Source organism: Bos taurus, chromosome 1, assembly GCF_002263795.3.
Source record: "Bos taurus isolate L1 Dominette 01449 registration number 42190680 breed Hereford chromosome 1, ARS-UCD2.0, whole genome shotgun sequence".
Lineage (NCBI taxonomy): Eukaryota > Metazoa > Chordata > Mammalia > Artiodactyla > Bovidae > Bos > Bos taurus.
The window spans coordinates 22,804,239-22,829,694 of NC_037328.1; the positions used below are offsets into that span (position 1 = coordinate 22,804,239).

At 37.7% G+C, this 25,456-nt stretch overlaps 1 protein-coding gene across 4 annotated transcripts in view; it reads right to left on the reverse strand.

Annotated features, from left to right (window-relative positions):
* Positions 1-1,407: 1,407 nt before the first annotated feature.
* Positions 1,408-25,456, reverse strand: part of ABCC13 (ATP binding cassette subfamily C member 13) — a 101,027-nt gene continuing 76,978 nt past the window's right edge. For 3 of the 4 annotated variants that reach the window (XM_024993887.2, XM_024993883.2, XM_024993880.2), the window contains 10 exons: positions 21,389-21,543; positions 20,502-20,657; positions 15,637-15,836; positions 14,237-14,363; positions 12,326-12,427; positions 9,714-9,857; positions 7,226-7,384; positions 5,482-5,648; positions 3,933-4,127; positions 1,408-3,591 (listed from right to left, as the gene is read on the reverse strand). In XM_024993887.2, coding sequence (XP_024849655.1) covers positions 3,459-3,591; positions 3,933-4,127; positions 5,482-5,648; positions 7,226-7,384; positions 9,714-9,857; positions 12,326-12,427; positions 14,237-14,363; positions 15,637-15,836; positions 20,502-20,657; positions 21,389-21,543 — 1,538 coding nt within the window. In that variant the 3' untranslated portion in view covers positions 1,408-3,458. Of the gene's footprint in view, positions 3,592-3,932; positions 4,128-5,481; positions 5,649-7,225; positions 7,385-9,713; positions 9,858-12,325; positions 12,428-14,236; positions 14,364-15,636; positions 15,837-20,501; positions 20,658-21,388; positions 21,544-25,456 lie in introns of those variants that run through there. The other variant, XR_009494779.1, reaches the window with a different exon arrangement.

Consider the following 25,456-nt stretch of genomic DNA (forward strand, 5'->3'; position numbering starts at 1 on the left):
GCTGTATATTGTCACCCTGCTTATTTAAGTTCTATGCAGAGTACATCATGAGAAACGTTGGACTGGAAGAAACACAAGCTGGAATCAAGATTGCCAGGAGAAATATCAATAACCTCAGATATGCAGATGACACCACCTTTATGGCAGAAAGTGAAGAGGAACTAAAAAGCCACTTGATGAAAGTGAAAGTGGACAGTGAAAAAGTTGGCGTAAAGCTCAACATTCAGAAAATGAAGATCATGGCATCCGGTCCCATCACTTCATGGAAAATAGATGGGGAAACAGTGGAAACAGTGTCAGACTTTGTATTTTGGGGCTCCCAAATCACTGCAGATGGTGATTGAAGCCATGAAATTAAAAGACGCTTACTCCTTGGAAGGAAAGTTATGACCAACCTAGATAGCATATTCAAAGCAGAGACATTACTTTGCCAACAAAGGTCCGTCTAGTCAAGTCTATGGTTTTTCCTGTGGTCATGTTTGGATGTGAGAGTTGGACTGTGAAGAAGGCTGAGTGCCGAAGAACTGATGCTTTTGAACTGTGGTGTTGGAGAAGACTCCTGAGAGTCCCTTGGACTGCAAGGAGATCCAACCAGTCCATTCTGAAGGAGATCAGCCTTGGGATTTCTTTGGAAGGAATGATGCTAAAGCTGAAACTCCAGTACTTTGGCCACCTCATGCGAAGAGTTGACTCATTGGAAAAGACTCTGATGCTGGGAGGGATTGGGGGCAGGAGGAGAAGGGGACGACAGAGGATGAGATGGTTGGATGGCATCATTGACTCGCTGGACGTGAGTCTGAGTGAACTCCAGGAGTTGGTGATGGACAGGGAGGCCTGGCGTGCTGCGATTCATGGGGGCGCAAAGAGTCGGACACGACTGAGTGACTGAACTGAACTGAACTGAATGGCTTAGTCATTTAAAATTTTACTTTTTTATTCTTTAACTGTATTATATAAATATAAATATATATGACATCAATATATAATAATATATATATTATATAAATATATAGTTTATATTTATAATATAGTTTATAATATAGTTATAAACTATATTATACATGCATGCTGGTAAGTCACCTCAGTTGTGTCCGACTCTGTGCAACCCCATAGACAGCAGACCACCAGGCTCCCTGTCCCTGGGATTATCCAGGCAAGAACACTGGAGTTGGTTGCCATTTCCTTCTCTAATACATGAAAGTGAAGTTGCTCAGTCGTGTCCGACTCTAAGCAACCCCATGGACTGCAGCCTACCAGGCTCCTCCATCCATGGGATTTTCCAGGCAAGAGTACTAGAGTGGGGTGCCATATGCATGTATACATACTAATGTCACGTCAGTCACCTCCAACTCTGCGATCCTATAGACTGCAGCCCAAAAGGCTCTTCTGTCCATGAGATTCTCCAGGCAAGAATAATGGAGTGAGTTGCCATGCTTTCCAGAGGATCTTCTCAATACAGGGATTGAAGCTGCATCTCTGATGTCTCCTGGATTGGCAGGTAGGTTCTTTACCACTAGCACCACCTGGAAAGCCCATACATGAGATAAATATATAAATCTATCTATCTACATTGTACAAACCCCAAGTATATGGCCTGATGATTTTCACAACCTGAACCAATACTCAGACACAGATCAAGAAACAGTACATAACCATTTTCTAGAAGCCCACCTTATTTACCCTTTCAATCATTACCCATCATTGGAAAAGACTCTGATGCTGGGAACGATTGAGGGCTGGAGGAGAAGGGGGCAACAGAAGAGGAGATGGTTGGATGGCATCCTTGACTCAAAGGACATGAATTTGAGCAAACTCTGGGAGACAGTGAAGGACAGGGAAGCCTCGTGTGCTGCAGTTCATGGGGTCGCAAAGAACAGACACGACTGAGTGACGTTACAACACCGGCAACCAAGAGTAACCAGTATCCCAACTTCTAGGAGTATAATTGGCTTTTCCTTTTTTAAAAAACAAACTTTCGTATCCGTGGAATCGTAGGATCATATAAGAGTATTCTTTGTGCTTTACTTCTGTCACTCCACCGTATGCATGTGAGATTCACTGGTGTTATTGTCTGTAGTGGTTGTCCATTTATTCTCACAGCTGTGTAGAATTCCATGGTGTGAAGATACCACAATATATCCAGGTGACTGTTGACATACCATTAGACTGTTAAATTATGCAGTGTCTCTGACTGACTTATTACAGATGTAAAGAAGCTAAGACACAAACTTTAACTGATGTTAATGAAATATACAACTCCTTTCTTAAGAGATTTCAACAAATATTTATTCAATGCCTACTGAACACAAAGCATAGTGGTAAGTACTACAGGAATTATAAAGACAAGACAACACTTTCAGTAGCTAATGTTTTAAGCAAGGAAACTTTATAGATAATGTAGGGTTTTAAAATGTAAGTTAACTTTTCATAAATACCTTTAGGGGATGAAGCAAGGTTATGCAAAGTTGTTAAGGAGAAAAAGAGGATAAAAGAAATGACTGATGAGTCTGAACAGGTTAAAGCATTTTATTAAAATAATCTTGAAAGGAAAATATAATTGAAGTTTGGAAACTTCAAATTTGAAGGGCAATTCAGAGAAATAATGTTGCTTAAAACTACCAAATGAAAAAGCCATTCAAAATATAATTAGTACCACAAATTAATAATTACTTGTGAATGTATACCATCTGATACATAACTCACTGAGCTTTTCAAGTCAAAAATGACATTCTATAGAAAATACTGGCTTTTTACTCAAATAGTAAAAATATTATAAAATATTATTTTTAAATAAAGCACATCATAAAATTCAGTTAACATATACTTTCTCTTTCAAAAAAGCAGCTGAATAACTCAGTTTTTTCTGTGATTCCTCCAAAAATTTATATACTGTACAGTAACTCAAAACTTTGTTCATATGTATATAGGTGCCTATACAGTATTACTCTAAAACGCCTAATGATTTATTCTACAAATGTTTGTTGAGAATCAACAATCTGAAAGCACTATGCTAGCAACCTAACATACAAAGATGATAAAACTAGGCACTTGCCTTCAAGTAGCTTTAAGGGGAGGCACACTAAAAATAATTTAAACAGATTTTGGTCCCTGCCATGATAAAGGTATGCAAATAAGGCCAGTCAGAGCATATCAAAAGGGCATCTAGATAAGACAGGGGACCAAGGAGAGAAACCAAGAGATACTTTGTGCAGAAGATAACTCCTGAACAAAGTCTGAGACTTAAAGGATAAGTGGCATTTTGCACTTTGGGGAATCAATAAAAGGCAGATATTCAGGAGGGCATGACTGGAAGAAAGAAGGTTGGGCACAGCTCAGGATGGTTAGAACTATGGTGCTTATCTCTATTTGTGCCAACATAGGCCTACTTTTCGACATTTCTCTCCGGTCTTTATTTTTTTCAAATACTATTTTTTTTATTTGGTATAATCCATATATAACTATTTATTTTTCGCCCCCAAGTCTTGTGTTATTCCAGCTTCTGTTAGCATGTCAAAGAAAAGTCCTCTCTTGTGTATCAAATTCTGTGGTGTTTCAAATTCTGTAATTCTTCCAGAGTCTAGAACAAGTACCCTGCAATGTGAAAAGAATCCAGTCAGGTAAACTATAATCAGTATTTCAGTTCATCTTTCTTGTTCTTGCAACTGTAAAGTTTAAATTACTAGGTAAGTTCTGCCAGTACGAAATAAAAGTACAATTTGACTCAGGAAATATATCAAGTTTTCTAATATTCTCTTAGCATTAACGCTTTCCTCTAATTATTTTGTAAAGTATCTTCCATACTATTAGGGGACACTTTGTATCTCTCAGCACAGATAAAATCCATTATTAGTGGCAAGTAATTACTGTGTTTCAGACATGCAATCGCTATCTCTATAGAAATTGTTTTATTTCTGAAAACAAATAAAGCATACCTGTCTGAATCAATGATAGAATGCAGTCTGTGAGCAATTGTCAGGATGGTGCAATCAGAAAACTCCTTCCTGACTGTGGTCTGCACCAAGTTATCAGTCTCAAAATCGATAGAGGCTGTTGCCTCATCCAAGATGAGAATTTTTGTTTTTCTCAGCAAAGCACGAGCAAGACAGACTAGCTGTCGTTGTCCAACACTGTTATAAAAAATAGTAAAATGGTCTCAACAATGGATTTTATGGTCACACACTTCCTATTCTAAAATTCTGATGACATTGTTATTCTCTTCCTAAGCCACATTCATTCATTCTTTAAGAAGTATCCCCTGAGTGATTATACCAGACTCTGGTCCAAGTTCTGCAAATAGAACAATGAATTAAACAGACAAAAGTCTGTGGGTTTTCACGGGGAGACAAAAAATAAACAAGATAAATGAGCAAAAGGCATAAGAAGAATTCGAATATACAGAAAGGCAGGATATAAAATGTGGGCATGGGGTGGACATTTTTGAGGAGCATGCCAAAGAAATCCTCAGAGACGACGCCTTTAAATTCAAGACCTGAGGAAAATGAAAAGTGAATCCTGCAGATTTCCAATGGGAACTTGCTCCTGGCAAGGTGATGGGCAGATGTAAAATTCCTGAGGCAGGCAGGAAGTGGCCTGGCATATTCAAGGAACTGTAAGAAGCCAAGGAGGCCAAGGTGGCAGAAACAGAGAGAGGGAGAGCGGGGAGTAAGCAAAGAAGAAGCTGAGTCATGCAGGCTGTGTCTCTTAGGTGCAGAGAGGGTGTAATTGCTTTTCCTTAGGTTTCTGGTCGGAGAAGGAAATGGTAACCCACTCCAGTACGCTTGCCTGGAAAATGCTATGGACTGAGGAGCCTACCTACAGTCCATGGGGTCGCCAAGAGTCGGACACGACTGAGCAACTTCACTTTCACTTTTCATTTTCATGCACTGGAGAAGGAAATGGCAACCCACTCCAGTATTCTTGCCTGGAGAATCCCAGGGACAGATGAGCCTGGTGGGCTGCCGTCTATGGGATCGCACAGAGTCGGACACGACTGAAGTGACTTAGCAGCAGCAGCAGGTTTCTGATCACATAAAGGGACTGTCCTAAGACAATAGTGGTGAAGATAAAGCAGAACTTTGTTGTTGTTCAGTCTTTCAGTCGTGTCTGACTCTTTGCAACCCCACGGACTGGAACATGCCAAGCTTCCCTCCCTTCCTATTTCCCAGAGTTTGCTCAAACATTTCTTTCCGGAAGAAAGCTATTAGGGTAGGAGTCTTTACTAAAGAGGAGTCAGTTAACTAATGACTTTCCACACTGCATTGTTGCTTTCTTTCCCCTTCATTTTCCTTCACCAGCAGTTTTCCAGCTGGTGGCTACCATTTTATTTATTCCTTGTCTCTCTTCTCTAGAAGGAATCAGCCAGTGATGTCCTTTGAACAACAAAATCCATGGTGGCTCAGGAGTGATTTCCCTCTGGGGCCAACTGGTTTCTAAAAAGCCTGGAATGAGTAACTCAGGCAAGCTCTGTTCTTCGCAGCTTACCTGAGGTTTTCACCACCCTCTGAAATCTCATGCAGCAGCTTCTTGGGAAGTGACTGCACAAACTCTTTTAAGTGACATAGTTCCAGCACCTCCCATAGCTCATGATCAGGATACTTGTCTAGGGGATCCAGGTTCATTTGAAGGGTTCCAGAAAATAGAACAGGATCCTAGAGAATAGAACAATCACTGGTAATCTTATTGTCACATGAGGCATGCATACTTTAAATAAGGAAAAAGCAAAATGATGAAAAGCTAAATAGTTATCAAATTCATTTTATATTGAAACCAAAAGCTGAAGGTCAGAATAAGCTGTGTTTGATTAAATCATTATAAACTTCCTGATACTTCTTCTTTCTCTAGTTCATAATGTTGAAGACAGCTTTCCAACCACAATAATAATGATGATAGTAGTCACCATTTAGTCAGAGATATAATATAATATGGGCTTCCCAGGTGGCTCAGTGGTAAAAGAATCCAGCTGCCAATGCAAGAGATGGGGGTTTGATCCCTGGGTCGGGAAGATCCACTGGAGAAGGAAATGGCAATCCATTCCAGTATTCTTACCTGGAGAATCCCATGGACAGAGGAGCCTTGTTAGCCACAACCCAAGGGGTTGCAAAAGAGTCAGACATGAGCTAGCAACTAAACAACAATGTAATATATAATATAGAGAAGAATAGAATAAATGTATCTATAGTATGTATATAACATTATCAATTAGTCCACCAACCAGAAATAAGGAAGCAAACACTCTTGTTAGATAGCGAACTAGATGTTTCAAAAGCTCCTGTCCAAGGACACACAGAAAGTAAGTGCTTAAGCAGAATTCAAAGACAAGTCCATGCTTTTTCCAATACATTTACACATCTAGTGAAACTGCATTTTACTACACCTGTTTTGATTTATAAGAAAGGAATGACAGTTTATTTTCTCCACCAATTTTTTTCCCTTCCAAAATTTACTTTAATTTGTTCCAAAGTAAATTCATGAATGCCAGTATATGTTTAAACAATATGACAAAGAGATGATAGCATTTTTAGAAGCAAACATAAACATACTTCATAAATTCTCAGCTCAAATCTTTCAAACACAACTGAATGAGTCATATTTGGCTGTAGAAGCATATTATTGAGCCGATTTGCATACTTGTTAATGATCAAGTTCCTCTGATGCCACAGATGGAAAAATCAAAGGAGTTGGAAAAAAAGATCTAACTGAATTATGGTTCCTTTCATTTTTTAAAAAATACTTCTAAACCTCAAGTCAAAAAGTCAAAAAAGTCAAAATTCAACAAAGTACCAACTAAGCAAAAGCCTCACTAATTGCTTTTTTCTTCTAAAATTTCTGGTAAGTGGGATCTAACTGCCAACTAGAGTAAACTTGACTATCGTGGAAGACTTAACGTGACTTTTTCAAACAGATAAATGCACTTAGAAAGAATGCATCAGGGTAGTTTCAGTATGATTTCTTCATTTTAATTTTATTTGTATTTACTATTATGAAGGAAACTTACAAAGCAACATACTAGTTTTTCAAACAGATAAATGCACTTAGAAAGAATGCATCAGGGTAGAGTATTTAATAGGATTTAATTGCATAGTTATTTTTCACAATATATTTAAAATAATTTGGCTCTCAAATCCAAATGTATAGGCTTGAAAGGAATATATTCTTAAAAAAACAACAAAAAAGAAGAAGTTTACCAGAGGGAGTTAAGAAAGACTAGCAGTAAAACAGTCTTTACCTGTGGAATAATATTGAGTTTGCCACGAAGGTCATGAAGCCCAATAGTAGATATGTCAATTCCATCAATTATAATTTTACCTCCTGATCTTTCTACAATTCGAAAGAGGCAGTTTGATAGTGTTGATTTGCCTGCTCCAGTTCGTCCCACAATTCCAATCTATAATGAATGTATCATAAACAATTTACACCGTACTTTGTGTAAGGGAAGGAGACCTTTGTACTGACAAAAAATACATTATGTGTCTGGTAAATGGGATCTAACTGCCAACTAGAGTAAACTTGACTATCGTGGAAGACTTAATGTGACTTTCAAGGATCCATCTTTATCTAGATACCACTTACTCTGGTGGCTCAGAGGTACAGAACCTGCCTGCAGTGCGGAAGACCTGGGTTTGACCCCTGGATAGGGAAGATCCCTGGAGAAGGAAATGGCAACTTTTTTAAGTATTATTGGCTGGAGGATTCCATGGACAGAGGAGCCTGGTGGACTACGGTCCTGAGTTGCCAAGAGTTGGACCCAACTGAGCAACTAACGCTTTCACTTTACTCACTAGAAAGGCTTGGGCTAATTTGTGTGTTTCCTCTGGTTTTTGAATAGTTTAGTTATCACCCAGCAAAAACTGCCCCAGGCAGAGCAGATCATCCCTGAATCATCCCTGAAACAGCCATTAAATGCGGGGTTGAAAGAGAGACTGATAAAGGGGTTGATTCCATGAGACTTTCTGAATGAGGCTTCTCTACCATTCTTCCTCCAAAACAAACAAGCAAACAAAGGAGATGGGAACCCTTTGCTGAGATAGGCTAGAAAATCTAAAGGAACGCCTGCAAAACAACTATTGCATCAAAACTACTAAGGGTGGTCACAGATCAAGTCTGGGGATTTTGGACTTTTGGACAAAAGTAATCGGCTTGTCATAAGCATCCAGTGATTGCAGTGTTCCTTTGGCCACGAGATCTGAAGCAACCTCTTCTGGGTGTTGGTTCGTGTCTTGGTGTTAATGGAAACACTGCATGGAGAGAACATTTGGTGCCTGGTTTGCCCTAATTAAAGATCTTAAATCTTAAATCTGACATACTACATCCGAAAAACCAGGAATACACTGAATGAAATAGAATGATTAAAATTCCACAATTATTTCCAAAAATTAATTTGTCCTTGAGGCCACCTCAGTGGACCTGGTTTAGAGGGTTAGAAAAGGAGAATTTGGGGTTATCTGAAACAAGTCTCAGGAAAGGGGAAAGTGGAATACTGCTGTTCATTAAATTTTTTTTATCTTTATTTATTTGTAAAATATCAATCTGATCAGGGAAATAATATATTTTCATAAAACATTTTGAAAAAATATAGAGGTGAAAATCATCTAAAATCCCAACACCTGGAGAGAATCACGTTTATATTTTGTAACCATTCTTTTTGCTATTAGTAATATGCCTATCTGTTTGCTTTTTTAAAACACAAAAATGATACACTGTCAAAAGATTTGTATATTGTTCTTATTAACTAAATTACATCTCAAACATTTTCCCATTTCACTGATAGTCTTGGAAAACATAATGTCACTGACTATACAAATATTCTCACCTGTGTATTACTGGACAGTAACTATTATCTTACTGCCTTATTGTTGCACTTCACTTACTAGAGGAAGTAAAAATAAAATATACTAATAATACTGTATGTGTAGCCAAAGGAAATGAAATTTGTATGATGAAGAGAAATATTCACTCCCAAGTTCATTGCAATATTACAGTAGCCAAGAAAATATCAAAACAACCTAAATATGTGCTATGGATGAATGGATAAAGAAAGTGTATATATATATACATATACATACATACACATATATAATTCTGCCATAAAAAATGTAGAAAATCCTACCATTTGTGGTAACATGGGTGAACCTGTAGGACATTATGCTGAGCAAAAGAAGCCAGACAGAGGAAAACATTTTATGATCTCACTTACATGTGTAATCGCAAAGTGTCAAACTCACAGTACCAGAAAGTAGATAGTGCTTACCAGGGGTTGAGTGGGAAAATGGGATATAAACTTTCAGTTATAAGACACATAAATTCTAGATATCTAAGACATAGCATGGTGACTGTAGTTAATAACACAGAAATTTGCTAAGAGATCTTAAGTGCTTAAAATTATGATAATAATTTCACAATTTATTCATATCAAGCTATATACTCTATGTATACTGTACACTCTAAATATATACAATTTTCATTTGTTAATTATACCTCAATGTAGGTAAAAATAGTACAATCATGTTTCATAATAGATTATGAACAATTTAAAATATATATTTTTATTTGTAGAGGAAAAATTTATTCTTTACATACCAACAACGTCTTTACTATTTTTAAATGAAATTTGAACAAATGACCATTTTATACTCCATACCACAGTATATTTTGGCCTTGAGAATAAATATATTCAGATAAAAGGTAAAGTGAAACTTATGAAATATTTATGGTACCTTCTCTTCCCCATGAGTCTGGAAAGTGATATCTTGTAATGCTAAACCAAGATCATCTCGGTATCGAGCTCGATAATCAACAAACTCCACTATCCCTTTACTGGGCCATTGTGATGGAGGCCTCTTAGACGTTATCCAGGGTGCCTTAAAACAAATAAAAACTTTTTAAACTGCAATTACAATAAAAATACCTTCCCTCCAAAAGAAAATAATTCTCAGGCATAAAAACAGAAGTGATGAAACAAAAATGAGGAAAGACAACATTTGTAAATATTATGATTTTTCTGAAAATAGTTTTAAATAATACCAACATAAAACTTCTCATCTAGTTATAAGAAGATTTTATAAATCAATTTTCACTCATAAAAATGCTTCCCATCTTCTATTAAGTTATCAATAGAAGTTTTCTATAACTTTATAAAGGATATGAAAGTAACCTAGAATTTTAATTGACAGGGGACAGTTTGTCATTTATTTCCCACATACTGAGTGTTTACCGCACCAGTCAATGCTTTAGTTGTTGGAGATTTAGCAGTGAGAAAAACATAATAAATAATAAACATAAACTCTCCCTTCGGGAGAGTACTTGCTGGTGAGGAGAGACAGAAAGAATCATACAGTCTATGCAGAATATCGTTGCTGTTGTTGCTCAGTTGCTAAGTTGTATTCGACTCTTTTGTGACCTCATGGACCGTAGGTCACCAGGCTCCTCTGTCCATGGGATTATCCCGGCAAGAATACTGGAGTGGGTTGCTGTTTCCTCCTTCAGGGGATCTTTCTGACCCCGGGATCAAACCCGTGTTTCCTGCAGTGGCGGGTGGATTCTTTACCACTGGCCGCCAGGGAGGCCCGTGCAGAATGTCAGTTGATGATAAAGTTTTGAAGGTCAGGAAATAGGCAGTGTTGGTGTAATTTTAAGTAGGGTGGTTAAGAAAGTCTTGATGGACCTGATTGGGAAACAAGCCATTTGGATATCAGAGGAAGGGCTTTCCAGGTAAAAGAAGCTAGGTGCATAATCTGAGGACCTGAGACACTGGAGGAAGAACAGGAGCTGGAATACAAAGAAGAGTGTGGTGCCCGGCCAGTGAGGGGAAGTGTTTTCATGAAGGGAAGTGATCACAAGCACCAGATGATAGGCTAGGTAGAGTGAAGACTGGGAGGCTGCCACTGGTGATGCTGACCAGGGCAGGCGCGGTGCAGAGGGGAGTTAGAGCCTGTGTGAGGAGGTTCCAAAAAAGAAGGAGAAAAGGAGTTAGAGCAAGTACAGGAACTATTCCCAAGAATTTTGCTGTAAAGAGGAGCAGAGAAATGGGGCTATTTTAGAGTAAACATGGTTATTTGGACGTATTTACTTTTTTCCACATCAAGAGTTTTTGTAATGGTATCTCTCACCTTATAAGGCATCAAATTATATAAAGGTAATTTTTAAAAATGTGTGTGCACACACACATTTTATTCTTTTTTTTTGCAAAATAAAAAAATATATATTAATAGCAGAAGGTTTAGAAAATACAGAAAACAACTTATTTTTCCTTTATTTTGTCCATGGCACGTGGCATGTGGGATCTTGGTTTCTAGACCAAGGATCAAAACCGCATTCCCTGAATTGGAAGTGTGGAATCTTAACCACTGGACTACTAGGGAAGTCCTGAGAATGATAAAATTTTTATATAGTCCTTACATAGCAGTAGGCTGAACAAACTAAATGTTGATAATTATGATTGTTTTTGTGAAGGTAGACTAATCTTTCAAGAAAGTTTTGGGAAAAATGAAGGTAAGACTCAGGGAAGAATCTGGAGGAAGAATCAACATTTAGGTAGAAGTTGGAGTATGCAGAAAATATTTTAGCATATTTGTAGGCTGAAAGGAGCCAAGGGGTTAGGGTGCTGAAATTACGACTTAGAGAAGATGGTTAATGGAACAAGGTCTGAGAAAAGACATGAAGAGATGCTACCAAAAATACAACTGGAAATCTGTAGGTTTTTATTTGGAGGAGGAATACACCTTCCTGAGTTATAAGCAAAGGAGGAATTTTTCATGAAGATTTAGATATCTTTATAGTCAGATTGAAGAAGATATAGAAATTCAACATATAACCTTTATCATCTGCCCTATTAATTCATGGAACTGGGAGACAGAAGTAACTGAAATTAACAAAATATGCAGATAATGCAACCATTATACTCTGTCAATAGTCTAATTCTTCTGTCCCTCAAATTATACTTAATTAAAGGGAAAAAAGCAGACTGATTTATTCTCCTCCTCCTTCCCATCCACAGAGATGCTAATGATGAGTAAATGGAACAGAAGGTATAAACAATAAAGGCGTACTTAATTTTTAAATTATACAATCAGACTGTAAATAATTAAGAGCTGACTATATTAAGATACTTCTCAATGTAAAATCTTTACAAAGTTGTAATCAGAGGTTGCATATTTTACTCTACATTGGTAGGGGACAAATCACTGTGCCTCTTAAAAACAGGTGATCATGTTTCATTTTTATAACAAATACAGGTTTTGTTCAGAATTGATTTTCAGAATGTCCATTCAAGGTGTACTGCAATATCTTAAATTCTGTATCTGCTTATTGGTTATTCATGAGTACTTACCTCTTTATCCATAGTTTCATATTCACAAACTCTTTCAATGGAAACTGCATTGGCTTCAATTTCACATGCTTTCCTTACCCAAAAATTCAGGGTTTGAGTAATCTGGGAGTGAAAAACCAAGAGCTTAATGAATAAGTATCAGTCTTTTACACAACGTTAATAATACTTTACAAAGCTTTTTTCCCAGAGTTTTAGTATATTTTATCCCTTTGAATTATTTAAACTTAATTCAAAGTAAGTATTTTTATCTATAGACACACATATGTGCTGTTTTAGGTTTGTTAAATTCATTAATGCCATAAATAATGGTTATTTGGCAGAAGATAGACTGTTCACTACATATTAAAGGTGCCCATACTTGGTGTAAGGAAAGATGAAAACCAAGACTGATGGGATAGGCCCTAAGAAATGTACATCCTAAGTGGGGAAAAATTTGTGCATATTACCTTTGCCACACTTTACCATTTTCCACTAGAAGAAGGATTCTTCTAATTTTCTGACTACAAGTGTCTCCTTTTTTTCCCCCAAATTTTACGTTCTTCACACTCACCTTTCCTCAAAATACACGTTCTCCATGGTTATAACCTCAAATGTAGTTCTGAAAGTCAAAAAGCCCTCACAATTCAAATTTTTCTTGAGTTTGTTGTTAAAAGATTTGATGGCCAACCTGACTTGAACTAAAGTGGGCCTCTTTAAAGTGTTGATTTAATTGACTCATGCTACACATTCACATGTTTCACTGCAGAACAAATAGTTTGATTACAGAGTTCTGCCCAGGCACTCCATATACTATATATATGCATGTGTGCATGCCAAGTTTCTTCAGTCATGTCCAGCTCTTTGCAACTGTATGGAATGTAGCCCGCCAGGTTCCTTTACCCATGGGATTCTCCAGGCAAGAATACTGGAGTGGATTGTCATGCCCTCAGCAGGGGATCTTCCCGATCCATGGATAGAACCCATGTCTCATGTCTCCTGCACTGGCCAGCAGGTGCTTCGCTACTAGTGCCACACCTGGGAAGCATGTATGTATGCCTCATCTGCTTTATTCACCTGCTCTCTCACCTGTCGACTACCACTTCTTCAAGCATCTCCAAAACTTTTTGCTGGGAAAATGCTTCCACAACCAGCGGGAGGCAGCAAACGCACTCCAAGAGTTCATCAGTCCTGAAGCATGGAGTTTTATCCAACAGGAATACACAAACTTATTTCCCATTGGCAAAAATGCATGGATTGTAAAGGTTCCTATTTTGATTAATAAACATGTGTTAGAGCCTAGTTACAAAGATTTAAAATTCATGGTCTGAGACCACAGTTACGTTTGCCCCAACATAACAGATGGACAGGACATGGTAGAGAAAGGCCCTACCCTTGTTGTGTGCATGCATGCTAAGGTGCTTCAGTCTTGTCCGACTCTTTGTGACCCTATGAACTGTAGCCCTCCAGGCTCCTCTCTCCATGAGATTCTCCAGGCAAGAACACTGGAGTGGGTTGCCATACCACCAGGGGATCTTCCTGACCCATGGATTGAACCTGTATCTCTAACGTCTACCCTGTGTTGGCAGGCGGTTTCTTTACACCAGCACCACCTGGGAAGCCCCTACCCTTATTACACTTTATAATCTGTAAGGATAGGAGAGGATGAAATGTCTGGGTGATGATGCAACACTAGGATCCTGGTCCTCTAGCACTGAGCCTTGGGGATCGGCTTTCTTTCTGTGAACTACCTTAGAACGGCTGAGCCAGCTATTTTGCTAGTAGCAAAAGAGAAAAAGAAATGCGCCTCCAGGGTAATCCAGATTTGTCTCTCATTACTTAGTTACTACCATCTCTTATTCAGACAGGAAAAGAAGAGAGCTTAATTAATTGGATTATAAACATGTCATATACCACACAATCGTTATTACTTACATTTAGGGCATAGGATATAGACAAACCAACTATTGCTGAATCTATAGAATTGCCAGCCAGCACAGTAAGCACTGCAGTGAAGAACACCATTAAGTTGCCAAGAAATTCAAGTCTAACAGACAGCCACCTGAAATAATGGAAAATATTCCTGAAATGAGATGCAAAAGCTTTGGTGCACTCAATATGAACTCTCCTCTGGGAAATGAAGACATAAACATCAATAGCTGCTTTCTACTTTTTTCTCACTTAGTTAGAAATCAATCAAACATAGGATGGTGGCAATGACAATAAAGAATTTATCTGCATAAAAACATGCTTTACTTTTGAAGAACTTTGCTTTTAAACTTCAGTTCAGTTCAGTCTCTCAGTCATGTCCGACTCTTTGCAACCCCATGAACCGCAGCATGCCAGGCCTCCTTGTCCATCAACAACTCCCGGAGTCCACCCAAACCCATGTCCATTGAGTTGGTGATGCCATCCAGCCATCTCATCCTCTGTCATCCCCTTCTCCTCCTTCCCTCCATCTTTCCCAGCATCAGGGTCTTTCCAAATGAGTCAGCTCTTTGCATCAGGTGGCCAAAGTATTGGAGTTTCAGCTTCAACATCAGTCCCTCCAATAAACACCCAGGACTGATCTCCCTTAGGATGGACTGGTTGGATCTCCTTGCAGTCCAAGGGACTCGAAAGAGTCTTCTCCACACCACAGTTCAAAAGCATCAATTCTTCTGCGCTGAGCTTTCTTCACAGTCCAACTCTCACATCCATACGTGACCACTGGAAAAACCATAGCCTTGACTAGATGGACCTTTGTTGGCAAAGTAATGTCTTTGCTTTTTAATATGCTGTCCAGGTTGGTCATAACTTTCCTTCCAAGGAGTAAACTTAATCAGAATTAAAAAGAAAAAGGAAAGAACACCAGCTGAAATGATGCATTTATTTTAAAATCTCATTGGAAAATCACTTACCTTCCTGATTACATGCACATTTTATACAATAAAATTAATCTCTAAAAGTTAAAATGTGCCCAAGTACTATTTAACATCCCCCCCGCTACTGGGTGAAATGTATAGCTTCAAATTCAAAATATTATAAATTGTTGTATGCAAATAAAATTTATGTTCACATACATAAATACAACATAGAGTCATATCTTTAGTAATTCTAATAGCATCCTATGTAACTTAAAAAAAACGTAGGATTTTATATTTACATGAATAGCATGGACTGTTCATATGGATATAAATAGATGTACTTTAACTTAAATGTGTATTAAATACTAGAAATATTTAAGGTTTTAATATTTTTGATGAAATGTTACTAAAAATACTCTATTTAGAGGTCAATAAACAAAACATCCAGGAAGGGACTAGTCTTGAATTAGGTATGTGGATATGACTTACCTGTTTGAAATCACGTTGTTGTAGAAACAGACCAAGTTCTCATTCACCACCTCTTTGTTTTGCTGGATGAACCTCTGTTCATGTCCAAATGCCCTGATAGTGGACACTCCCAGCAGAGTCTCGCAAAAATGGGAAATGACTGGAGAGTGAGATGCTCCTGCCAATCGTCGAATCTGCCGAGAGCTCGCCATGTAGTATCTCTAACAGGAAAACAGAAAGAGGTCGTCTTGCAGATATAGCCAAAATTTCTTCAGCAGTTTGAAACTGGCAAGATTCATGTGTAGTGGGCTAATGAGCAGCTCCCAAAATTTAAGTTCAAGTTCTAATCTCCATCGCCTGTGAATATGACCTTATTTGGAAAGAGGATATTAGCAGATGTCATTAATGTCTTGAGATGAGATCCTTAGGGTTGGCCTGAAATCCAGTCTGAGTGTTGTTATAAAAAATAGAAAAGGATAAGACACAGACATAGGGAGAAACTCATGGAGGACAAGATTGGAGTGATGTACCTGGGAGCCAAGGAAAATGCCAGGGGTCACTGACAGTCACCAGAAGCTAGGACAGAAGCATGCGACAGAGGCCTACTCCTGGATTTTACACTTGTGGCCTCTAGAACTGTGAAAGAATACAATTTCTGTTGTTTTAAGCCACCAAGTTTGTTATAGGAGCCCCAGGAAAGGAATGTACCTTTGTAACAGTGAAAGTGAAAGTGTTAGTAACAGTAAAAAGCCCAAATTCTGGATAGAACAACTCAAACATATTGGGCAAAATTTCACCTTGGGGACGCTCTCAAACAACCATTAGTGGAAAAAGCTCTAAGTTAAATAGTTGAAAGTGTGGCCAGGTGGTTAACCCATTAAATGAAGGAAGCCTACCAAGTGCACAAACAATAATATTATTATGATAACGAATGTGTTCAGTCGCTCAGTCATTTCCAACTGTTTGCAATCCCATGGACTGTAGCCCACCAGGCTCCTCTGTCCATGGAGTTTTCCAGGCAACAACACTGAGGAAGGTTGCCATTCGCTTCTCCAGGAGATCTTCCTGAGCCAGGGATCAAACCCAGGTCTCTTGCATTGTAGGCAAATTCCTTACCATCTGAGCCACCTATACCTAACTATAATTATGGAAATTTTTTTCCACTAAAAAATCTCAATATGGCCACAATTATAATTGGTGCTTCCCCTATGGACAATTGGGATGAGTGGACTGTGGAGAGCTAGAAGGAGTAAGCCTGAGTTAACTGGACCATCATTCATCAGCCCCAAATAGTTGCTATAAACTGGAAATGAAAATAAAGAGTTGCCACATCTAGCAATTTTTTTTTTTCAGGAAAATCTTTTATGTAAAATTCCTGATTTTAAAAAAGTCTTCATTTTGGTAAAAAACATTGAGCTAGCTAAGTGAAAACATATCTGAAGCCACATGTGGTCTTGGAGTTTACAAGCTCTGGTCTATGCTAAATGCTCTGGAGAATACAAAGGATGATGACATTCTGAGCCTGCCAGGGGACTTAAGAGATTGTCCCAAAGAAAGTTTCATAAATGTTCAATGAATTGTTGAAGCCCTGGAGTCTCTCCCTAAAATTATACAGAGCTCTGAGCTTAAGAACCTTTGATCTAGATTAATGCTTCTCATTCTTCAGCAAATATTACCAAAGGATTATAAAAACACAGATTTCTGGGCCCCAACCTGAGAGATTCTATTAGGGTATGATAAATAAAAATTATACATATTTACTTGCAAAATATGATATTTTTAAAAGGAGAGGTACAATTGGAAATTCTGATTCAATAGGTCCATGGGTCCAGGGACCACACTTTGAGTAGCACTAATCTAAAGCAAACTTCTTATCTTACAGGTAAAAGAAATGAAGGTTGGAAAGGGAAGTGATGTACTAAGCACAGGAGTCAAGAAAGTGACTAGAATTTGAGGCTCCTGAATCTATGTCCTGGGTTCAGCCTATTAAGTTCCCCTTCACAAAACATTGTTTCTAGACTCTTTTCCATTCCTAGTCACCCTATTATAGTGCACCAACCACAAAATTTTCACTTGTGATACATTTTGTTGTTTTTGTTTTTTTTAGCAGATAAAATTGATTCTCAACATCATTCATCAATTTTTTTGGTTATTCTTTTAAACTATAAGACATAGCATCTGTCCCAGAGAACTTACAATCTTATTGAGGAGACAATTTTAGGTCCACTAAAAAATAAAACAACAACAAAACAGCCTACAAAATAATATAGCATAATATAATAATATACTGTAATAATATAGTATAATAAGTCCATAATACCTTCATAAGTCATATCTTTGCACTATTTTGGTAGAGAATCCTTCACACAGAAAGTAGAATATAACCTATGCATAAAGGGTAATTTCCAGGTGGCTGAGAGAAGAGGGGCATCATAAGAAATAAGAACAATAATGATAGTAGACATGTAGAAATGAGCAAATGATTAATAGCTTGGTTTGGACAAATTGGTGGCAAGAATACATGGAAGAACTGTACAAAAAAGATCTTCATGACCAAGATAATCACAATAGTGTGATCACTCACCTAAAGCCAGACATCCTGGAATGTGAAGTCAAGTGGGCCTTAGAAAGCATCACTACAAACAAAGCTGGTGGAGCTGATGGAATTCCAGTTGAGCTATTTCAAATCCTGAAACATGATGCTGTGAAAGTGCTGCACTCAATATGCCAGCAAATTTGGAAAACTCAGCAGTGGCCACAGGACTAGAAAAGGTCAGTTTTCATTCCAATCCCAAAGAAAGGCAATGCCAAAGAATGCTCAAACTACCGCACAATTGCACTCATCTCACACGCTAGTAAAGTAATGCTCAAAATTCTCCAAGCCAGGCTTCAGCGATACGTGAACTGTGAACTTCCATATGCTCAAGCTGGTTTTAAAAAAGGCAGAGGCACCAGAGATGAAATTGCCAATATCCACTGGATCATCGAAAAAGCAAGAGAGTTCCAGAAAAATATCTATTTCTGCTTTATTGACTATGCCAAAGCCTTTGACTGTGTGGATCACAATAAACTGTGGAAAATTCTCAAAGAGATGGAAATACCAGATCACTTGACTTGCCTCTTGAGAAACCTGTATGCAGGTCAGGAAGCAACAGTTAGAACTGGACATGGAACAGCAGACTGGTTCCAAATAGGAAAAGGAGTACATCAAGGCTGTATATTGTCACCTGCTTATTTAACTTATATGCAGAGTACCTCATGAAAAACACTGGGCTGGAGGAATCAAGCTGGAATCAAGATTGCTGGGAGAGATATCAATCATCTCAGACATGCAGATGACACCACCCTTATGGCAGAAAGTGAAGAGGAACTAAAGAGACTCTTGATGAAAGGGAAAGAGGAGAGTGAAAAAGTTGGCTTAAAGCTCAACATTTAGAAAACGAAGATCATGGCATCTGGTCCCATCACTTCATGGGAAATAGATGGGGAACAGTGGAAACAGTGTCAGACTTTATTTTGGGGGGCTCCAAAGTCACTGCAGATGGTGATTGCAGCCATGAAATTAAAAGATGCTTACTCCTTGGAAGGAAAGTTATGTCCAACCTAGATAGCATATTCAAAAGCAGAGACGTTACTTTGCCAACAAAGGTCCATCTAGTCAAGGCTTTGGTTTTTCCAGTAGTTATGTATGGATGTGAGAGTTGGACTGTGAAGAAGGCTGAGCGCCGAAGAATTGATGCTTTTGAATTGTAGTGTTGGAGAAGACTCTTGAGAGTCCTTTGGACTGCAAGGAGATCCAACCAGTCCATTCTGAAGGAGATCAGCCCTGGGATTTCTTTGGAAGGAATGATGCTCAAGCTGAAACTCCAGTACTTTGGTCACCTCATGCGAAGAGTTGACTCATTGGAAAAGACTCTGATGCTGGGAGGGATTGGGGGCAGGAGGAGAAGGGGATGACAGAAGATGAGATGGCTGGATGGCATCACTGACTCGATGGATGTGAGTCTGAGTGAATTCCGGGAGTTGGTGATGGACAGGGAGGCCTGGCATGCTGTGGTTCATGGGGTCGCAAAGAGTCGGACACAACTGAGTGACTGAACTGAACTGAACTTGGAAAAATCTAACTCCAATAAGAATTTTAAAATTAGGATTTTGAGAAAACATTAAATTACGAGAAAACATTAAATTACAAGAACTGCATCCTTTCATATAAAGAACCTCAAAAACACTGTTATATTTAATTTAAACAAGAGTTAAGAAATTTTGTTTTTACACTAGAGCCTCCCAGTGACATTATCTTGGAATTCAAATTGGCTGACTACATTTTAATTAGAATATAAACGTGTACACCTATCATGAGAGATCTGTTTAATACTTCTAGCAATAGTTTCTTGATAGCAGGGTAACAGGGCAAAAGGGAATATTCGTTTCTCTCTTGAATCTTCAGGAAAATTGACTTTTTGCTAAAATGTAAATAACACCCAGGTTTTGTGGTGGCCATGAAAATGCACAACTCAGTTCTCTTGTTGCAGGGCACATCGCTGACTGACAGCGAGGCTGCTGCCTTTCCAAATCCACTCCTATTTTAGAATGGAGGCCACTTTTCCCTCAGGTGGCTCCCAGGAAATGACTCAGCAGGGAAGGGGTGTTAAAACAGACTCATTCAGAGGTCACGTGGGAGTATCAATGGGCAGTATTGGTTGTGGATTTTCCATTCATTCAACCAAACCTCTTATGAAACTGTTCTGCAGTCCGGGACTTCCTACCCAATCCTCTTCGTTTCCCTTCTTCCTCAGACTCCTAACCATCTGAGCCATTAGGGAAGCCCAACTAGTATTTGACTATGAACTTGGAAGTTATTAAAACATAAAAATCCATAAACTTACCTGTATAGTGAAATAGAGGAAAACCAAGGGAATAAGCCCAAGAATGAAGAGTGGTAAAGCTCCCACAATGACCAAAACTGTTCCAATAACATCCAGTGTACAATTCACCCAGGTCCGTATGTAGTAATGGAAACGCATATCAATTATAAACATGTCCTGAAAAATTTGACATCAGATCACTTTATTTTTAACTTTTTATGGTTTAAAATGAGGGGAGGAAGACATATATCAGTCAGTGCAAAAATAAAAACACTTACCCAGAAGTGACAATATGAATCTTAAATGATTTTTGCCCTCCTCAACTCACCCCCACATATTTTTCAGTTATAACAATTGAGAGGGTTTTATAGTCCCAAGATGTCAATGATCAAGCAATCTGCATTTCCCAATCACAACTACATGACACTTGGCTGCCGTATTTTAAGGTTATGGCTATGCACAGTCTAATACAGGAGCCACTAGCAAATATATGGCTATTGAGTACTTGAAATGTGGCTACTGCAAATTGAGATATAACCCAAGTCTATAACACAAATCAGATTCTGGAGATTTTGTAAGAATAAAAAATCAAAATATGCAATTAATATTTTTATATTTATTACACTTTAATGTTTCAGATATTCAGATATTCTGTGTCAGATACTCTACACATTAAGATATATTATTATCAATAACAATTTCAACTGTTTCTTTTTAATTTTCTATTGTTGCTACTAGAAAATTTTAAATTACCTATGTGGTTTGCATAATAGTTTACTGGACAATACAATTAAAAGTACTTAGCTGTAAATACGATGGGTAAAACCCTATAGGTAGAGATTATAAAGTACTAAATGTGGATCATCATTTATTTACGTATGCCCTCTAATAAGATAGGGTTTCCTTACCTTGGTGAACCTATTGATGACCTGGCCTATGGGATTGGTTTCAAAAAACTGGAGCGGGAGATGCAGCACATTGTCCAACAGCTGAGCATGCAAAACTCGAGAGGCAGCCAAGGATCCCCTGGTGACTACATAAGCTCCAGAGCACACAAAGAGACCTAAACACAAACTGCTATCAGGGACATGTTAACAGCTTAAACTTCAAATTTTAACACTCAAGAAATTGCATATAATAGAACTTATTTTTAATGGAAAACTCAAGTATCAAATTTCAGAATGTGTAACTCTGGACCAAACTAAGTATAAACATACATGGCACACTGAAAATAAATACAGATGCTCTGATGGGGTATCAGAGCAAGGCTCTCTTATTTTTGAGCATAGCTTCTAGAGAAACGCTCTGAAGATAACAGATCAACCAGGTGGATAGAATGTTAGCAACCTATTAACTTTTATAACATCCTGAGGGACAATGGTAGTCACTGGTGGTACTAGGCAAACAGTTTCAGTTCTCCTAACTTCTAGGTCCATGGTAGAATTGTACTTTTTGGCCCCTTTGTGATTGGAGAGAACAAAGAAATAGTTCTGAACTATTGAGGGAGAAACAACACAGGACACTTCCAGATTAGAGCATTTAATTGTTGGTGTCAGATCTGCTAAAGCTCCTACTCCCTTTGCACAGTGCCTGCCAAAGTTTAAAAAAAAAAAAAAAAGTTGAGTTGCTTTTTCAACTTGGGCTCTAGAATCAGAAAAATCCCCTTCCCAATCAACAATGCACAAGTGGTGTGAGTGAGGAATAAACTTTTTTGGTCTGTCAAGCTGCAGAGATGTGGTTGGTGGAAGAGTTGTTCTTGACGAACTAAAAAGTCAGAAAACATAATCAACATGTCGCTCTGGTGGAAAAGGTTAAAAAACTGTTAACAGCATCTATTGACAACTGTGGGCTGTGTTTGACAAAATACTGAATATAACAAGAAAGAGGCAAGCTCAGAAAAGAGCTATCCAGGTGTGCAAGAAGAAATGAAAGCACAAAGAATCGCCAACTTGGGGAACTTGTAAGGTTGGAAAAAGAGAATGTTTGGGTATAATGATTGATTCAAAGATGGATAAGTAAGTTGTTTCAAGGAGAGTAATTTCCTGGGTTTCTATGGAGGGAAATTCTTTGAAAGATAACATTTCCATCACCATGTGAAGCTTAAGGATTAAGCCAATGAGGAAAACGAGTAGAACTGATAAATAAAGAGTAGTGGATACTTAGTTTGAGCCCCCTCGATCAAGTGAGTTTAAAGACTTGTGCCTGGACTTCTCCGTTTGAGGCATCAATAAACTTTCATGTTATCTGAGACATTTGCTTTTGAGTCTTCTGGGATACACAATTACTTTGTTGATCTCTACTACATAAAATTGTTAATAAAAGTGTGTTGGCAACATGATTCTTGTAGGTATAATGTGTAAAACAAAGCAAAACAAAAATAGTTGACCCTGACCACTTCAAATTATTTTAGCTAGTTCTATTTTAAATAATATCACACACGACTGTTTAATAATGTCTTACTCTTAAATATTTATTATTATTTTCCTACCTCAGTCCCCCTTACTTTCTTCTAGCCCTTCTAAAAATAGGTTGTTGCCCATTTTTCCCTCAAATATTCAGTGTTTACATTACTACTAAACATAATATTCATGAAGTTCACTACATTTACAATGCTTGTACCACTATTTTTCTATGCCATAAGAACTCATCTATTCCCAAACAATTCAGTAGTCAGAAAAATTCTTTTGAATATATTTGAACTCTTCAGATATTCTATTATTTCTTTTATGCTCTTTTGCCCCCTCCTCTTGCAACACAAACTACTATCTTGGAACCCCTTGTATTTCTGCTCTAAACTGGAACATTTGTGGGGACAGACTTCAGTTTTCTTCAATTACAGAAAATGTTGTTAAATATTATATAGTTGATCATTTCTATCTGCATTTACTGAAAGTCTTACTATAGGGATGGTGAGCATCCTGGATTGTTACTGTAATTTTTCCTTATTTATCATTTGCCATCTGTTTCTGGTGTTGTACATCTGGGACTCTCTCCTCCAATTTATCTCTTCAAACTTGTACAATCTCTTTAAATTTTTTTAAGAACTTTCTTGCTCTTAGACTGACCTTATTTCAGCACATTCTGCACTTGCTTTGCTTCTGCCATTTGAATATCTAAAGATACTAATTAGATATTTTAAGCTTCTCTTATATACCAAGTATGAGTATTTTACTTCTTGGTTCCACTGTTCTGTTTGTTAGCTCTTATTTATACTGTTCACTTAATTAAAACGCATGACCATCCATCATGACCAATTTAAACATGCGAGATAAAGATATGGTTAATCAAGAGGTACTTGGTGTGCCCTTCTTCTGCCAGTGTATACATTAATTTCCCCCAACATTTCTCTCCTCTGAATGGAAGTTCCACGTAAGTGGGTGTGACCCTGCAAGTCTTATATGGTGATTTATATGCAGGCTGGAACTTCTTCAAAAGCCACACAAGGAGGCCATCTTTAATATATGTCACACACACTAGTAACCTTCATTCTCTTTTTAAGCATCAGCTCCTAGTTTTCATTGTATTATTACTGTGCCAGTTGGTATATAATAATACATAGCTAGTGCTGGGGATGGGGCTGAGCTTGTAGGAGAGGCTGACAGGCCAGGACAAAGCTCTAGTGAGCCACTTTGATTAATTCTGTGCTACTTAATCTTACTCCCTGTACTTGTGTTTCTCCAGTGGATAGACTGGACCACTTACTATGCTTTTACAGCTTCATCTAGTATTTGTTACAGGTTCTTCTACCCTTGATTATCACTATAATCACTTATGCAGAAATTCATCACTGTGAAATTCCCTGAACCCTTTACTTTTGGATTTGTTCACTGTCATTTCAGTGGAATTTTGTGAGGTAAGTAAAGTAAATGATCCACTCATTCATCTCAAACAGGGAGTAGCAGTGTACTCCTTAAACACCACACGTTGAAAATAAGGTGTCTATATTTTACACACTGGGTTGGAAAAGGAAGTCTCTAACAAGGAGGCATAAAACACAACAGATTAGGGATGTCCAGAGTGTTCCAGAGATTCAGCACATAGCTGAGAACCAGAAATAAAATGTTTAGGGCTATTTCTTTTTCAGAAGATAAGGTAGGATCGTTATTATTGTTATAAAATATAGATGCAGTATTTTCTGCTTCAGTTCTCCAGTTTTGTTTGAATGTCAGCCTTCTATATTATTCATAGCAGGCCTCTGGTATTAACATGTGAAAGTGCTATTTATGCTTTAAAGCTCAAAAATTAATGTAAGCTTTTATGATATCAGTGAATACAGCCTGCTTTTGATTGGATCAGGTTCCAGAGGATGCAGCTGTGGACCACTAATAAAACCAGAAATTACAGAGTTTCATTTCTTATGAAATAATTTAAAATTTATAACATAATTACATTTAATAATAAGTCAAAACTTTAAATTTTTAAATGTAAAAAATAAAAATCCAGTCATGAAAAAATCTTTTTGATTAAATTGTATATAATCTGTTACTTTCATTACAAAATACTTTTTATACCTCCTGACAGTTAGTTAAAGTAAACGAGTAAAATTTTGAATACTAAACTTGCATACCTTGCCTAGTATAGGAAAATAACAGTATTTGGTCACTTAAAATATTCTCCAAAGGATACTGAATCTCCCTTAAAACTGCAACATGAGCTCACTAGGTTGGTAAGAGTTTAACTCTCCTATATATGATGATAGACACTGGTATAGAGATGTATATGGGATATTTCTTTTGCTGCTCAGCATTCTATCGATATATCTCTAAATCTACCTTCACCTCATTGAGTTTCAAACCACAAGCCAATAAACTTGACTCACTGGTTTAGAACCAAGCACATTCTAAGTTCCTGAATCTCATTTTAGTTATTAACATAAAAACTCTTTCCCCAATGAGTGTAACAGAATGACAAAACAAGCATAAATTTGCCTCAAAATATTTGTTTACTTTCTGATGGACATACTTATAGGTAGTACT